Source organism: Ranitomeya variabilis, chromosome 6 (genome assembly GCF_051348905.1).
Source record: "Ranitomeya variabilis isolate aRanVar5 chromosome 6, aRanVar5.hap1, whole genome shotgun sequence".
In the NCBI taxonomy this organism is placed as follows: domain Eukaryota; kingdom Metazoa; phylum Chordata; class Amphibia; order Anura; family Dendrobatidae; genus Ranitomeya; species Ranitomeya variabilis.
This window is the reverse complement of record NC_135237.1, coordinates 192,053,984-192,066,501: the sequence shown is the minus strand read 5'-3', so window position 1 is coordinate 192,066,501 and position 12,518 is coordinate 192,053,984. Positions and strand designations below refer to the sequence as shown.

The 12,518-nt window shown below is 37.6% G+C and overlaps 1 protein-coding gene across 1 annotated transcript; it reads right to left on the bottom strand.

The window, feature by feature from the left end:
- Window positions 1-594: 594 nt before the first annotated feature.
- On the bottom strand, window positions 595-11,399 carry INS (insulin). Its single transcript, XM_077267609.1, has 3 exons — window positions 11,262-11,399; window positions 7,855-8,061; window positions 595-1,260 (listed from the first exon to the last, which is right to left on the bottom strand). The coding sequence occupies exons 1-3, from the start codon at window positions 11,344-11,346 to the stop codon at window positions 1,124-1,126; spliced, it is 429 nt and encodes a 142-aa protein (XP_077123724.1). The 5' UTR covers window positions 11,347-11,399; the 3' UTR covers window positions 595-1,123.
- Window positions 11,400-12,518: the final 1,119 nt, after the last annotated feature.

Sequence of the window (12,518 nt, the reverse complement as noted above, 5' to 3'; positions counted from 1 at the left end):
TTGGGATATTTTCTGTAGCATAGCCCCTCAAAGATGCTTCAAATGTGATGAGGTCCCTAAAAAATTGTTTTTTAAATTTTTTTTGAAAAATGAAGTTTGCCGATAAAATTTCCACTCTGCTACCTTCCTATCCAAACATGTGGTAAATGTTATTTATTAACTATTTTGAATTACACAAATTTCTGGGTTAAGGGCATTAAAAGTTTGAAAATTACAACATTTTCAAAATTTTCTCCAAATTTCCGATATTGTCACGTCGACAAATTTTACCACTATCATGAAGTGCAATATGTCACAAAAAAAACAATCTCAGAATCACTGGAATCCACTAAAGCATACTTTAATTGTGGTTTTAGCCCCCCAAAAAAGTGTGAAATAGCTATGATTTGGATTTTTCTTTTGTTGCGCTCACATAATGTTCTTTTCCCTCTCTTGTTACCGGTTGGTTGGATGTAAATACTGGCAACTAATCACAGTATCTGCAAGGCCGATGACAAGCCCCGAGCATATACTGTAAGTACAAGCTTAATGTATTCATAAATCAAACTTATTGTATACAGTGTAAAAATAACACCAGAAGAAGTGCTTTAGCTATTTCATTTATTTGGATAGATAAGTACAGGACACTTACATTATGATAAGAGGCTTTGTAGGACATTCAGTGTCAGAAAAGCAACGGGTTAAAGAAATTATTTTCACAGTTTCTTCTTGTTCTCTGTCACCCCGTCCTGTACTCGGTTACTATCGGGAGTCTTGATACCCTTGCATAAACCCAATTTTTTTTTTATAAGCCTTCACCACCTGTCGTTCTGTATTCCGCTTGTCTTTTTTTTGCAGTTGGTAACACTTTCTAACTTCAGACAATACTAATACACTGTACACTGAATATTAATATCGTCATCTCCGAAGTTCTCTATCGGTATTCATATGTAAGAGAATGACGAAAAAGACACAGCAGAACTATCAGGACCTGAGGGGACACACGTGTATGTATGTGTATGTATGTGTATATATATATATATATATATATATATATATATATATATATATATATATATATATATACACACACACGTGATTTGCATAGACAATTTATTTATGTAAATATCCTAACATCTGTCCCTTAGTTGCAGTAGTTCTCAAGTTCATACAACGAGCATGTGCTATGGCAGCACTGTTCAACGATGCCTCTCTTCCTCATCTGATATTCCTGTGATGGGAGCTGCATGCCATCCAGATCACTGCCTTGGGCTCCGTTCACTGCAGAAATAGGAAAATATAGAAGCACATTGTTAGATTAGATCAAGGTCTGGCCCCATAAAACTGTCCCGACATCTCTACGTGAAAATATATTGCTATACTATTATGGTGGTTTCATGATACTTGATGTTGGTCGGTATCAAAAATTAATTATAGTTTATTAGTTTATAAGGACAAAGTTAGATCAACTTTTATATTTCTTCATTTATACAGTGCCATTATATTCTGCAGAGTAATAAGAGATACTTATCTTTCATCGGTCACGGTCTCCAATAGGGCTCACAATCTACATTTTCAATGAATGTCTTGGGATAATTGACTTACAAAGCCGTGCAAGGGTGTGTACTGTACTATCTCGTTCCTGTCCCTGAGGACAACAATCGTGTCTTGTCAACAGTGTCATGTGTTTTAATATATAGATATGTTGCGCCATGTGAAGTGTGAACTATGTCATGCGGTCCTTGGACGTGTTAGGTAGTCATCTGATATGATGTGAATTGCCATCTATTGTGTTATGGTAATGTAAAATGTATAAGCAATAAGTAAGAAGAGGAAAAAAACGATCATGCAGCCCAAGAGTGAATACAAATATAAACACTTTATTATCATAATTGTATCAAAACACATGATGCTAATTGTGCCGCTTTATACTTTCATGGCCCAGCCATAATACCAGCTTATTTTACCTGCTATTTGACATCACACCACTTGGTACTGATTCTGGGCTATTGGCCTGTAAATTCTACATACTAATGTGATGACCTTTGGTCAAGTGTAATATATTTACTGTTTGACCATCAGTTTGCACTGTGTATCCTGCACTCTGTACTGCACATATGCACTTTTTTCTCTCCCCTTTCATCTGTTTTGATACAAATATGATAATAAAGTGTTTATATTTTTATTCGCATTGGTGCTGCATGATCGGTTTTTCCTGTTCTTTGCTTACCTATGTATAGGTATTATAATGGATATTGATTATTAAATGTTACCTATTAATTGATAATGGTATGGTTATCCCCGTTGGGCTATTCTTAATGTATAAGTAATGTAAAGTGTAGGGATGAGCGAGAACTAAAATGCTCAGATGCTCGTTACTTGATCTGAGCAATTCCTAATGCTTGGATGCTCAAGTAACGAGTATAATGGGAGTGAATGGGAAACCTGAGAATTTTTCTGGCAGACCCTACAAGGAGGTCTGGGGGGCAGTGAAAATGTTGAAATGAATGGAAAAATTGCAAAACAACATCATGGGGAAGACCCCTGGAAGCATCTCTGACACCCAGATCACTTCTGAGAACACGTTAAGGACTGACAATAAAGTATTAAAAGTCAACGAGAAATTGGAGTTTACAGGTAAAAAAATGTTAAGAAGCCTTCTTTCCTGTATACTTACTTGCATAAAAGCCAAATTTTAAAATGATTAAAAAAAATAAGTAAACAAAAATTTTAATTTTTATTAAATCATTGGAAGTTTCAATGTAATTTGTGAATTATGCAAGAACTGCCAAAAATGGGATAGAAGAGAGGACTCAGATAGAACCTGTATTAGACATAAAGGAGGGCTTGATTCATATTTTGTTCAAATGGTCATGTAGTAGTACGCCTAGATTTATAAAGGCTATGCACTAAATGCAAAGCCTGCCAAAAATTACAAGCAGAGTCATCCATACACCCTTGAAGACACCAACTGTAGTGCCTAATTCAAATATTGTCAGCAAACTGTAGTTGTGGTACTCTTACATTCATAAAAGCTTTGCACACAGTGCAAAACCTGCCTAATATTACAAGAAGGGTTATCCATACACCCTTGAAAACTCCAACTGTAGTGTCGCATTCAAATATTAAGAACGTGTAGTAATGGTACTCCTACACTCATAGTTTTTTTCTAGCTTGTCACTGTGTGCAGAACCTTTATAAGGAGGGTCATAGATACACCCTTAAAGGCACCAATTGGAGTGCCTCATAAAAAAATTATGCAAATGTAGATGTGTCACTTCCACACTCATAAAGGCTTTGCACACAGTGCAAATCCAGGAAAAATTATAAGGAGGGTCAACCAATCATCTGTAGACTCTTGAAGATAACAACTGGTGGGCCTCATTAAAATATTTTGAATATGTAGTTGATGTACTCCTATGCTCATAAAGGCTTTGCACAAAGTGAAAAGCAGGAAAAAATGATAAGGAGGGTAATACAGTGATCCATAGACCCTTGAACGTAATAACTGGAACTCCTTATTAAAATATTTCAAAAGTGTAGATGATGTACTCCTACATTCATAATGGCTTTGCACAAAGTGCAAAGCTAGGAAAAAAATTATAAAGAGCATCACACATAGACAACAATGGCATCAACAGGAGGACCTTATTAAAATATTTTGAAAGTGTAGTTGATATATTCCTACACTCATAAAGGCTTTGCACAAGGTGCAAAGCCAGAAAAAAAATTGTAAGTGCAACCATCCAGTCATCCGTACACCTTTGAAGGCAACAACTAGTGAGCCTCATTAAAGGAACAGCTCATGCCAGATGTCCAGCTTTGAGACCCAATAGCTTAAGGTTGCAGAGGAATTAGGGAGTACGCTGTTTTTTCGGCCAAGTATTGCTTGACCATCTTAAAAAACTTTTCTCTACTTATCAAAAATACTTCGTCATCAGGACTTGGAAGCTGTGAGGGTATAACGACATTAAAATAAATCCCAATATTTTTTATAAATACATCAATGTGAAAAAGAAAAAGACAGATGGTATTGGGGCCTTAGAAGATGATAATGACAAGATAATTATAGTGGGCAAAGAAGAGGCTGAGATATTAAACAGGCACTTTTCATCCATTTTCACCAATGACCTGTCTGTCCATTGATTTTTCAATAAGGCAAAACTCAAAGTTCACCACCTGATATAATTAGTTTAACACAAAAAGCAGTATGCCTGAGTCTGAGAACATTGACAAATCCCCTGATCCAGATGGAATTCCTCCTGATACTGAGGGAATTGAGCTCAGAAATTGACAGATCGCTGTATCTCTTATTCTTAGACTGTCTTGTAACAGGGGTGGTGTCACAAGATTGGAGGATGGCTGATGTGGTACTGATATCTAAGAAATGTAAGAAAGTGGATCAAGTAACAATCATCCAGTAAGTCTGACATCAGTATTGTGCAAAGTTTTGACAGCATCATAAGATATGGCCTGCAGAGAATTGCAGAATATAATCTAATAAATGACAGCCAGCACAGATTCATGAAAGTTAGGCCATGTCTAACCAACATGTTGGATTTCTGTGAGGAGGTAAGTGTAAATCTGGATGTTGGTCATGCGACTGATGTGATTTATCTGGACTTTTGGACTTTACAAAGGCATTTGATACTGTATCACATAACAGCCTTATACTGAAGTTATAGAAGCAAGGACTGGGGGAAACTATATGCAGAAGAGCAAGAAATTGGCTAAATGACAGGAAACAAAGAGTCGTCATAAATAGTACGTTCTCTAAATGGGATACAGTCAGCAGTGGGGACTGCAGGGATCTGTGCTAGGACCGATTCTTTTTAACCTCTTTATTAATGACCTAGAGGATGGGATTGAAAGTAAAGTACCAGTCTTTGCTGATGACCAAGCTATGTAGGATATTAAAATCTGACCTTGACAATGCAATATTGCAAATCTACCTGGATAAGATGACTGGATGGGTAAACACTTGGCAAATTAGGTTTAATGTAGATAAATGTAAAGTAATGCACCTAGGACGTAATCCTATTGCTGCATATACATTAAATGAGAGTATACTCGGGACTACAGAATAAGAGAAGGACTTGGGTATTCTGGTTATAAGTAAGATGAGCAGCAGTATTCAATGTCAAGCAGCAGTTGCAAAAGCAAACAAGATTTTATGATGTATAAAAAGCTAGATAAAATGCAGCAATCCCAACATATTGTTATTCCTTTATAAATCACTGGTGAGGCCACATCTAGAATATGGGATCCAGTTTTGGGCTCCACGTTTTAAAAAGGATATTCAGAAGTTAGAGTCAGTTTAAAATCAGGCAACTAGATTATTATAAGGGATGTAAGGCCTCTCATATGATGAGAGGATGGAAACGTTGGGCTTGTTTAGCTTAGATAAAAAGATGCCTCAGAGGAGATCACATTTACATGTATAAATATATGTGTGGTGGTCAGTACAAATGACTTGCACATGCCTTATTCCTTCCAAAGACATACTAAGGACCAGGGAACATTCATTACAGGTGGAAGAAAGGTGATTCCGGCAGCTAAATAGGAATGGGTTCATTACAGTTAGAGCAGTCAGACTGTGGAATTCTCTACCACAAGAGGTAGTAGTGGCAGACACTATAACTGCTTTAAAAAAAGGACTGGATTATTTCACATAACATTGCGGGTTATAGTTAAATTAGTGACAAAATGTACAATTGGTGGAGAATGGTTGAATTTGATGGACCTAGGTCTTTTTTCAACCTATGTAACTATGAAAGGATCACGGGAAAGGCAAAGGTACATAAAGTCGGCCATATGTGCCAAGCTACCTATAGTAAACCCTTCCCTGTCTCCACCATGATGACTACTCTTCATCTCCTCTTTCTCCTTTATTTCTACCTCCTCCTGATGCGCTGGCACTTGCATGCGCTGCTGCAGCACTGCCAGAGCAGTGGAAGTTGTAGCCGGAAATGAATGCTGATGTGGCGTACCCTGAAAAGAAGCTCTGGCAAATCTAAGTAGGTTTTCAGAAATTGCTGAACCTCCAAGTTTAGCACGAGAGTCAAGCATGGTACATGTGTGATTTTGCCAAGCATCACTGCCACCCCCAGGATGTGGCTATTATCACACACAACCATGCCTGATTATATATTATATAGTGGGTAGAGCCACATATCTGTCTGGTTTGTTAGTCATTTCACTAACTGCCACGGTGTGTGGTTTGTCTCTTACACAAATTAGTTTGAGCAGAGTCTGTTACCACATGCTCTGAGATAACATACGTAGGTAACTTTTATTTTGTGGTTGAGGAAAGTCTGCTTGAAAATGGGCGTAGCTAGAAATTTGGTTTGGCATTGAAATAGGCATGTCTTTTTAAATGAGCATGGTTTCCAAACACAAACCGGAAACCCGTTAAAAAATTGAATCCCACCCCTGGCTGTGCCTCAATTGAGGCTGCAAATGGGGGTTCCCTGACTACCAACATTTTAAGCACATCTTGTGAATAGTGCATAAATGCTTTCAATGGGAAACGTTGGCACACAAGTAAAACCATCATATAAAAAAAATAAGTCACTTATTGTACCTGAGATTAGTGATATTCCAGATTAGAAATTTTCAGCAAACCAGAATGATTTAGGTTACTATAAAAAAGAATTATATATTTCTCTCTTATGTGGAACATTACTATCAGGATATTGAAAATAAATATTAAAACCAACCACAAGCACTCGGTGCACCCTTGATGTGGCTGAGCAGTGCAGTGCAAATTCCATCTATCTCCCCATTCCTATTGCTCCTATAAATCCAGACCTGTCAATGAAGAAAGAAGAGCGCAAGTATAGAGCTAAACAACTATGTGGGAATGGTGCACTGAACTGTGTGGCCACGCCAAGTGTGCATAAAAGACATGTGCTTGGTTACAACAGTCACTTTTTGGCTTTTCCTTGAAGAGAAAATCTAAGATAAAAATAAAGTGAGCAAATACCCTGCAGTAAATAAAAAAATAGCAATAGTGCATAAAAATAATATAGGGTACTTGGTTAACATAATTTTGATCCAAAAAGTCAAAGTCATCCTACCACGTCACAGGGAACCTATTCGGGATGGTCCTAACCTCTAATATTAATGCCTTACCATATGTCAAATGATGTACATGTGAATAAGGACAGAGCAGGACCAAACCTTGACCAAAGGACACCTAGCAACGAAGAGCTATATAAATGTAATGTCCAGCTCAAAGAAAAGTGAGGCCATTTCGTTTTTTGTGCAGTGTGCAAAAACCTGAAGCAAAAGCCTAAAGAAATGAACTGCACTTACAAGTTGGCATGAATGCAGCATGTAGGCACATGTTCACACTGGCGAATAAACAAACAAAACCTAAGAAAATAATAAGGTGAGCAAATTCCCTGTAGTAAATAAATAGCAATAGTGCATGAAAATAATATAGGGTACTAGGTTAAATTGGCTAATATAATTATTCAAATCAATAAAGGACGGATGTGCAGTACACGGCCACAACCATTATTAGTAAACGGAGCAGTTCCGTATCGGCTGGTGAAGTGTCCCAACGCAGTCTGACACTATAATTTGGTGTCAGTTAGGCATAAATACACATGGCCGCCTTTAGACATATAGAATGTAAAATATATTGGGGCCTATGTTCAACTATTGCAAATAAAAAAGTAAAATGTGGCAAATGAAGAAACTGAAAGCAAGCTTTAGGCTGTTGTCATAGTCAGGGCCACTCTTACATTTTAGCACTAATTTTTAAGGATAATTCACCATTATCTACCTATCTGATCGACAAAATTATTTTGGATCTATTGTCAAAATCTGAAACTATATCTGAATTTTGAAATTACGTTCACATCTTACCTAATGGCTGTTCAAGGTCTCGTCTGACCTTAGGGTAGTAATAGAAACCTCTTTCACCACACACCAAGTACAAGGCTTCTACAAGGTGAGGCCCACATAGGTGCTGGTTAGCTAAGGCTTGGGTGGTGGGTGTAAATAGGATGAGAAGAACTGCCAACGGGAGACATTGTATCCACAGGGCCATGATGAAAGAAATGGAGGGTGGATCTGTGCACAGAAGTAAAGGATTTATGAGCCATACTAAACTTGAGAAATATGCTGAAATAGTACATAATTTAAAGGGAACCTGTCAGCAAGACTGTGCACAGTATCTTACACACAGTATCAGGTCGGTGCCATTATACTGATTAAAATCATACCTTGATTGATGAAATCCGCCTTGTGTTAGTTGTTTAATCTTAATTGTCAGTTTTCAGTTAATGAGATTCTCGTGCTCTGGGGCGGCCTGTGGGGGAGATCTCTATGTGGTGCTCTGATTAGCTATTCATCTGTATGGCTTCTGACAGGTCACTGATCCTTCAGTAACCTTCCCTCTAGTTTATATAATGAATATTATATATATATAAATATACAGTGTATATATATATATATATATATATATATATATATATATATATATATATATACTGTATATATATATATATATATATATATATCTATCTTCAATAAAGAAAAATACCCTTCTGCAGGCATTATATATGCATGATCGCATATATAATGTGTATGTAATTCTTTTCTTTCATTTTATCCATACATTTCTAAAAAAAAACCAGTCAGTTTGAAAATGGCACCAACAGTGTCTGCACAGTAGCAGGTACCAGCGGCGCCATCTTGGAGGAGGCAATTTTTTTATCTAGCAAGATGGCGCGCTGGCGCCTGCGCAGTAACAGCTATCAAATCACCGATAGCGGACACCATTTTCAAACTGTTTTTTTTTTTAGGAATTTATGGATAACATGAAAGAAAAGGATTACAGACACATTATACATGCGATCATGCTGCAGCGCAGATGCCACCGCTGGAGCCTGCATGCAGAAGGGGATTTTTTTTCAAGATACATATATATATATATATATATATATATATATATATATAATATTCATTATGTAAAATAGGGGGCAGATCAATGACCTGTCAGAAGCCATACTGTCGAACACTTAATCAGAGCACCACATGAAGTCTCCCCTACAGGCCGCCCCGGAGCACGAGCATATCATTACCTCAAAGCTGAAAATAAAGATTAAACAATAACCACAAGACAAATTTTATCCAAGGTTTTGGATTTTTTACTTATATGTGGTTGTGCATGCCTTTTCTAGTCCAGTCTTTCTTCTTTTTGTGGAAATTTTATCAACCAACGTATCATTTTAATCAGTATAATGGTGCCGACCTGATACTGTCTGTAGGTTACTATGCACAATTCTGCTGACAGGTTCCCTTTAATGAGTGCATAAAATAAAAAACTGAAATATACTTTCTTCCTTTATATACAGGAAAAAAAAATACATATATATACTGTATATACTGTACTATATATTTGTACTGTTAGCCAGTAGAAAGAAAAATATAAACATTTGAGATTCCTCAGTGGTTGATACCTTTTAATGGCTAACTGAAAAGATGGTAAATTGCAAGCTTTCAAGACTACTCGGGTCTCTTCATCAGGCATAGAATAACACACAATACTTATTCCTGTGTCCTATTGCATATAATGTTTTGTGTTATTCTATGCCGATTGAAGAGACCTGAGTAGTCTCAAAAGCTTGTAGTTTGTTACCATCTTTTCAGTTAGCCATTAAAAGGTATCAACCACTGAGGACTCTCAAATGTAAATATTGTTCATGCTTTATGTAGTGATTTAACATTGACGTTAATCTTTACACAGACATAAATGGTACAAATCTATTGTTAAGCGGTGGATATACAGTAGCTATGTCATTGGTTTAAATCAACATTTAAAGGCGATTTGTCAGTAGGATCAACCCTCCTACGAAATGTGCATGGGCATGCAGTCATAGGAAGCTGAATAAAATGACACCTTGATATCTCTGATCCGATGTTTTATTACAAAAAAATCCATTTTGTTCTTAATATGTAAATGAGTTGTTACATATTATGGGCCTATGGGCTGAACATAGATCTCCCTCTCCAAAGCTTATGAGCTTATTTTCAATAAAAGGAGGCATGACCAGTGGGAAATATGTAGATCAGGAGATTAGACTGTCAGTCATTACATGGCTCACACTGCTAACACCCCCTTTATCTAAAATAAGCTCTGGAGGCAGATTCTCAGGGAGATCTATGTCCGGCCCATAGATCTTAAACATTCATTGCATATTAAGAAAATGTGGATTTCTCTGGAATAAGACATCGGACTGCAGATATCAAGGTATTATTTTATTCAACTTTCTATGATCTGTGTGCCTAAAGGAGAGTTGATCCTACTGATTGATTCCTTCTACTTCTCTGCCTTAGTATATATAATATATATATATATATATATATATATATATATATATATATATGCTATGTGCAAAAAGAAAAAAAAAGAGCATGAACCGCACATCCCAAAATCATACGTTGATCTAAAGCCGCTAGGCAAAAATTTAAATACTGAACATGAGGTTTTCAGTTTAACATTCTGATCAGACTGTATGAAGCCCACTGCCCCTTCACGGCAAACCTCGTAGTGGGTCCTAACGCCCTAACGGAGCGGAGCCGTGCGGCGACCACCGCCGCAGCGGCCATGCACCAGCAGGGCGGACAGCCTGTTGCCCCACAGCACCCATGCTGCGAGACTGAGTCCCCAAGACTCCAGACCGCGCCGCCCCACCAGCACAAAGCCACAGCAACAATGGCCGCCACACAGCACCAGCACCAAAATAAAGGGAGCATTTAAACTCACCTTCCTCCAGCTCTTCAGTGAGAGCCAAAATGGGCTAGACCCCTTACTTTGCAGTCTCCTGCTAATCAAAATCACCTGAGCCAAATGGGAGGAGTGCTGGTCCAAGAAAGAGACAAGAACATGCTTTGTGCAAAAAGAAAAAAAAGCATGAACCGCACATCCCAAAATCATACGTTGATCTAAAGCCGCTAGGCAAAAATTTAAATACTGAACATGAGGTTTTCAGTTTAACATTCTGATCAGACTGTATTTTTTTTTCTTTTTGTACAAAGCATATATATATATATATATATATATATATATATATATATATATATATATATATATATATATAATTGGTGGAGATTTGGTAGAAATTAATACACATAAAGGAACCAAACAAACTAGTACATAATGTAAGATTATTAATCTTTTTTTCCACTCTATATGCAGCTTCAAACTTCTAAGCTAACCTCTTGTTAAGTAGCCATCCAAACCCCAACCACAATGACATGACACTTACCTGGAGGAGTGCTAGAGAAGGACCGTAAGGAGGGATAGCAGGTGTAAGTGTGATCTTCATGCTCCTGCAAACCCATTTTATACATCACAAAGCACCTTAGCTAAGCAGTCCTGCCAAATTCTGCCAGCTCATTAGCTGCTCCTCCCAATGAGGTGAACAGTTACATATTAAATTTGCAAGTTCTCTGGAAATAAGGATCATTGATTTAATTTCTCAGCATCAACACTTGTTCTAATTACATGACCACCTGCCACACTAATTCTGCAAAAACGAATACACAAGGAAATAGAGCAAAGATATCTGTAGACATGACAATGTTAAAAACAAAAAATAAAATGAATGTCATTATATATATATATATATATATATATATATATATATATATATATATATATATATATATATATATATATATATACACTCACCGGCCACTTTATTAGGTACACCTGTCCAACTTCTTGTTAACACTTAATTTCTAATCAGCCAATCACATGGCGGCAACTCAGTGCATTTAGGCATGTAGACATGGTCAAGACAATCTCCTGCAGTTCAAACCGAGCATCAGTATGGGGAAGAAAGGTGATTTGAGTGCCTTTGAACGTGGCATGGTTGTTGGTGCCAGAAGGGCTGGTCTGAGTATTTCAGAAACTGCTGATCTACTGGGATTTTCACGCACAACCATCTCTAGGGTTTACAGAGAATGGTCCGAAAAAGAAAAAAAATCCAGTGAGCGGCAGTTCTGTGGGCGGAAATGCCTTGTTGATGCCAGAGGTCAGAGGAGAATGGGCAGACTGGTTCGAGCTGATAGAAAGGCAACAGTGACTCAAATCGCCACCCGTTACAACCAAGGTAGGCCTAAGAGCATCTCTGAACGCACAGTGCGTCGAACTTTGAGGCAGATGGGCTACAGCAGCAGAAGACCACACCGGGTACCACTCCTTTCAGCTAAGAACAGGAAACTGAGGCTACAATTTGTACAAGCTCATCGAAATTGGACAGTAGAAGATTGGAAAAACGTTGCTTGGTCTGATGAGTCTCGATTTCTGCTGCGACATTCGGATGGTAGGGTCAGAATTTGGCGTAAACAACATGAAAGCATGGATCCATCCTGCCTTGTATGGAGCATCTTTGGGATGTGCAGCCGACAAATCTGCGGCAACTGTGTGATGCCATCATGTCAATATGGACCAAAATCTCTGAGGAATGCTTCCAGCACCTTGTTGAATCTATGCCACGAAGAATTGAGGCAGTTCTGAA

Coding starts and splice junctions, on each gene's coding strand:
- INS (XM_077267609.1), bottom strand. CDS start 11,346: ATGTATAAAATGGGTTTGCAGGAGCATGAAGATCACACTTACACCTGC. Junction 8,062..11,261: donor CTTCTCTAGCACTCCTCCAG/GTAAGTGTCATG, acceptor TTCTGTGCACAG/ATCCACCCTCCATTTCTTTC. Junction 1,261..7,854: donor AGACCTTGAACAGCCATTAG/GTAAGATGTGAA, acceptor CTATTTCTGCAG/TGAACGGAGCCCAAGGCAGT.